The sequence below is a fragment of the Echinops telfairi genome, unplaced genomic scaffold (genome assembly GCF_000313985.2).
Source record: "Echinops telfairi isolate 266 unplaced genomic scaffold, ASM31398v2 ScPeMD7_3533;HRSCAF=4204_1, whole genome shotgun sequence".
Lineage (NCBI taxonomy): Eukaryota > Metazoa > Chordata > Mammalia > Afrosoricida > Tenrecidae > Echinops > Echinops telfairi.
The window spans coordinates 29,631,811-29,636,221 of NW_022107432.1; the positions used below are offsets into that span (position 1 = coordinate 29,631,811).

Here is a 4,411-nt window from a genome sequence, read left to right on the forward strand (position 1 = left end):
ACACTGACAGATGCTGATCAAAATACAAGCTTTTGATGGAAGTCAATTTAAAAACAAGACAAAAATCAAGCTCAGGTTACCAGCATTATGTGGCTTAAGCAGACCCTTCTCAGCTCACTCCCAGCCTGTCAGCTGCTATCTGCTGTGCACTGTGCACTGTGGTAAGCCGGAGGCCATCCAATCGCCCTCCTTCCCGCACCTTGCCGTGCGGCTCCTGCGAGAGCAGGGGCTTCTCTCCACTTCTGCCACATGACCTTGTGTACACCTGCCTTTGTCTGGACTACCCAGAGGTTCGATGTGCCTCTGCCGGGCCAGGTTCCTGGGGAAGAGCCTGGGCTCGCAAAGCTGCGACGGGCCTCCAGCAGCAGCTCTGGAACACAGCTGCTCCCATTCCGGCAGCTCAGGCTCAGAGCCTCCCACAGTTCCCCGGGAGGCTGTCTTTGGTGATGTGGGCCTCTGTCAGCCCATCTGTCAAGAGTGGAATGTCAACGACACCAAGGTGACAAATGAGCGAAGTGTTTCTCCCATTCACTTTTGCCAACTCCCTCCCCCACATCTCAGCCAACCAGCAGCTCTTAGGAAAAGTGCGATGGGATGGTCCACCTTGCTCCATGCAAAGCTCTCCACACATCACAGCCTACAAAACCACCACTGAAAATCTGCAGAGAGACAATAAACTCATGCCTCCCTGCTAGCTGAATAAGGAGCTACCACGTGCGGGGACAGCTGAAGGGCAAAATGAAGCAAAGTCAAAAAGAGTTCTCAAACCTTGACAATCTTGAATTCTTAAAAGTATCACCCTGTGGAGAAAAATCCACTTACCCCATCAGCCATCAGAAAGTGGACCCCCTTGCGGTCTGTGTTATCCAGGACAAAATTCCGGAACGCAGTGATGTTCTCTGGGCGGGTGATGTCTCCATCTCCATCGATCCCCCCTTCGCCTGGCAGGACGCAGGAGTCACAGGGAGCACATGCTCCGGGCATCCCCAGAGCCGGGACAAAAGCTCTGGGGCAGTGTGCACAGGACCAGGTGGGCGTGGAGCCCCAGCAGAGAGGCCTCCTCCGTGAGGAGAGGAGCTCCTCGGCTCAGGGCCCAGCCCCGGGAAGCCTGACAGTGGCGGCCCAAGAGGCCAGAAAGGGCCCTGCTGCCACAAGCCGGAGCCCAGCATCATCAACTGAGACCTAGGGCCACCCTTCTCTAGGAATCAAGATCCATTTTTTCCATGCAAGGAGGCTTTTAAAAGTTCATGAAATGACAAAATAATAATAATTTATAAATTATCAAGGGTTCGTGGGGTAAGGGGGAGCAGGGAGGGAGGGGGAAAATGAAGAGCTGATACCAAGGGCTCAAGTAGAAAGAAAATGTTTTGAGAATGATGAGAGAAACAAATGTACAAAAGTGTTTGAGACAATGGATGTACATATGGATTGTGATAAGAATTGTACGAGCCCCCAATAAAATGATTTAAAGAGTATGCTAGACAATGCTTGAAATTGATTATAAGCAATGACTTGCCAATTTTCCTTGAAAATAAAAAAAATGCTTTAAAAGAAGTTATGCTAATTTATACTCCAATCAAAAAGATAATTAAATTCTCTATGATCTAAAAAAGGTTAATGAAAAAAAAATCCATTCACTCTCTTTTTTCAAGAATCCAAGTTTTGTGCTAGCCCAATTTAAAACACCGCCAACAACAAAACTAAACAACAAATGTTGGGGAGGATGTGGAGAGAGTGGATCTTATGCCCTGCTGGTGAACTTGTAAATACAAACAGCCATTCTTTCAATCCCACTTTTCCAGAACTGCTTTGAAGTCCGCTCTTAGGTTCTTTGGCCTCCTCCTTCCTAAAGAAGGGCTATTGAGGGTGGATGCAGGCTTTGTTGCCCAGACACAGCAACCCAGCTAGAGCGCGAGGACTACTTTGGGGCTGCGGCGCTATCTGCCCACTGGGCTGCCGGGGTCACGGGGCCTGTGTTGGCTCTTAGCCCTGCCAGTTCTCAGCCAGGGATCAGGCAGTTTCATTACTTCCAATCACCAGCCAAGAAGAGTGCTCCTGAAAGGAGAGCTGATGAGGCTTTGACACAAGTTTGCCAACTCCAGTGTCTACTCTGGATCCTGCAAGCCTCGGGTAAAAGAGCCCATGCAGAAGGACCCAAGATGCGGAGGGCGCCCCCAGACTAAGTCATCTAGGAAAGAAAGCCCAGTCCCTGCTCCCCGGATCCTCCTCAATGTCCCTACCATAGTACGGTTCGAAGAGCTCGCTGGAGGCCGAGTAGAAGTCTTCCAGCTTGAAGTCGTTCGGGCCCTTCAGAGTCATTCCAAAGCCCTTGGCGTGCCACTTCTTCTTCCAGAGCACGTACTCTGAGAAGCCGCCTGGGCCTGCACAGACGTCAGCGAAGTACAGGAGCTCGGCTGTGCGGTCCTTCACCAGAGGCCGCTGCAGAGGACGGGGAGGCACAACAGAGGGCTCGGTGGAGGGCAGGAAGACGGCAGGAGTGAGGACAAGAGGAGCCCCACAGCCCCACTTCCAAACAAACCAAACTGCCACCGAGCCAATGCCGGTTCTTAACGACCCTACTGGACGGGGCTAACCTTGTCCCTGTGGGTTTCTGAGCCTGTAGCTCTTTACAAGAAGAGCAAGCCCCGCATTTCTCCCGGGTAGCAGCTAGCCATCTCAAACTGCTATGCCCCCAGGGGCTCGGAAATGCAGCCGTGATCCGATCCGTGGGCATCTTTTTATTTTTCAGTCTGTTCCTCACCATCGCTTGCTTTCTGAGAGTCCTACTGAGCAGAACAGATGCCTTATCTCCAGCACTAGAGACTGCGGTCTTACAGTCTGCAACAAAGCTAGGAGGAGAATCCATCCCACCTGACAGTGAGTCTCGGGTTGGCCTCCCTGACCCCAGTCTCGAGGACTCTAAGGTCACCCCCTGACCACGAGGGCCCGCTTTTCCGGGCCAAAGCCTCTGCCTTTCCTTTTTTCCCCCGCCAACAACATTTTCTCTTTGGGAATAATTTTAGATTTATCGAAGAGTTGCACAGGTAAGCATATGTTGTTGCTTTATCTCCTATGCCCAGTTTTCCCAAAAGATTTACCCCTTATATTACCAGAAAGCATTTGTCAAAGCCAAGACCCCAACATGGGTACATTAACTAAACGCTAGCCTTCCCTGGCTACCCGTTTGCCATGGCTGAGTGCTCATCCAGTTTTGGAACGGCCAGATAGAGGACACGGGTATGAAAAAGACATGAAATATTAATGTTCATGGCCTAGTCACTTTCCAGGTGACAAGGGGCCTCTGTGATAGCTTTATCTCTTTTAAGAGTCTCTGGAGTAACTTGATAGCTAAAAATAAACTCCATCATCCTGTGACAAGCCCACCCTGGGCCCAAGGCATGCTGGGACCTCCCCTTCTCCCTCATCCACCCCAGCATTTTTTTGTTCCCGAGCTGTTAATTATTCATATTTTTGGATCATATTCTCTTGCACACAAAGACCTAATGGCATTTACCAAGAGAATTATCCAGACAGCAATGTGGCAATGAGGCAGGGTCACAAGGAGAAGCCCTGGAAAGAAGGAGCCATGCTCCTCACCCCTGGCTGCTGCCGGGCTCCAGGCTCCAGCCTCTCGGGAGGAACCACAGGGCCAAAGGAAGATGAGGAGACAGGAGGCCAACAGAAAGCGGCTGAATCAAAGAAAGCATCTCACCACCCCCAGGAGGACATGCCCGTGACTTCAGGCGTGTCTCCACACAAGTCTCTCACAGAAACACCTTCTGGGGCTCTCAGTGCTGCCGCTCACTGGCCGTACCTCCAAGGCAAGCACTGGAGTTACGCCTCTGCTAGGGCTTCCTGTGAACTGCGACTGCTGCACTGTTGCTCAAGGCTTAGAAGGGTCAATGATGGAGCCTACTACATCCTGGCCTTCATAAATGGTACAGTACTAAACACAGGTAAGATCATACCGAATTCCACCAGATAAACTTCCCAGATGTCAACAGTTTATCCTTTTCCATATTTTCCCATTTAGCAGGTATTTCATCAACCTGGGCTACAATCCTCTGAGATGGGATTCAAACTTGCATTCGGCTTTTCCACAAATCTCTAAGCTTTGTAGATTCACCTGACCCCACAGCCACTGAGCCAAAAAAACGCAGGAGTGTGGCTGGGCCCTCAGCCATGCCCACCTCTGCTGGGCACTATTCCAATGTGTCTGCACTCAGCTGAAATGCTCACCAAGCCTCCTGGGCTTGGCTGTCACTTTCGCCCTCAGAAAAAAAAGGAGAAGAAACCACTAGGAGCCTTAGAAAAATCACTTTTTATAGTGGAGTGCAGCAAAACATCTCTAAAAGGGCAATTCTCCGTGGCCACCACCAATCAATTTGGGTCAAGAAGCTGCCCCGAGTGT

At 50.7% G+C, this 4,411-nt stretch overlaps 1 protein-coding gene across 1 annotated transcript in view; it reads right to left on the bottom strand.

Annotated features, from left to right (window-relative positions):
* The window catches only part of CMTR1 (cap methyltransferase 1), a 55,110-nt gene that overhangs the window by 27,545 nt on the left and 23,154 nt on the right, over positions 1-4,411 (bottom strand). The window contains exons 9-10 of the mRNA XM_045294860.1: positions 2,241-2,439; positions 823-941 (exon numbers count right to left, since the gene is read on the bottom strand). Of these exons, the coding sequence (XP_045150795.1) occupies positions 823-941; positions 2,241-2,439 (318 nt within the window). The remainder of the gene's footprint in view (positions 1-822; positions 942-2,240; positions 2,440-4,411) is intronic.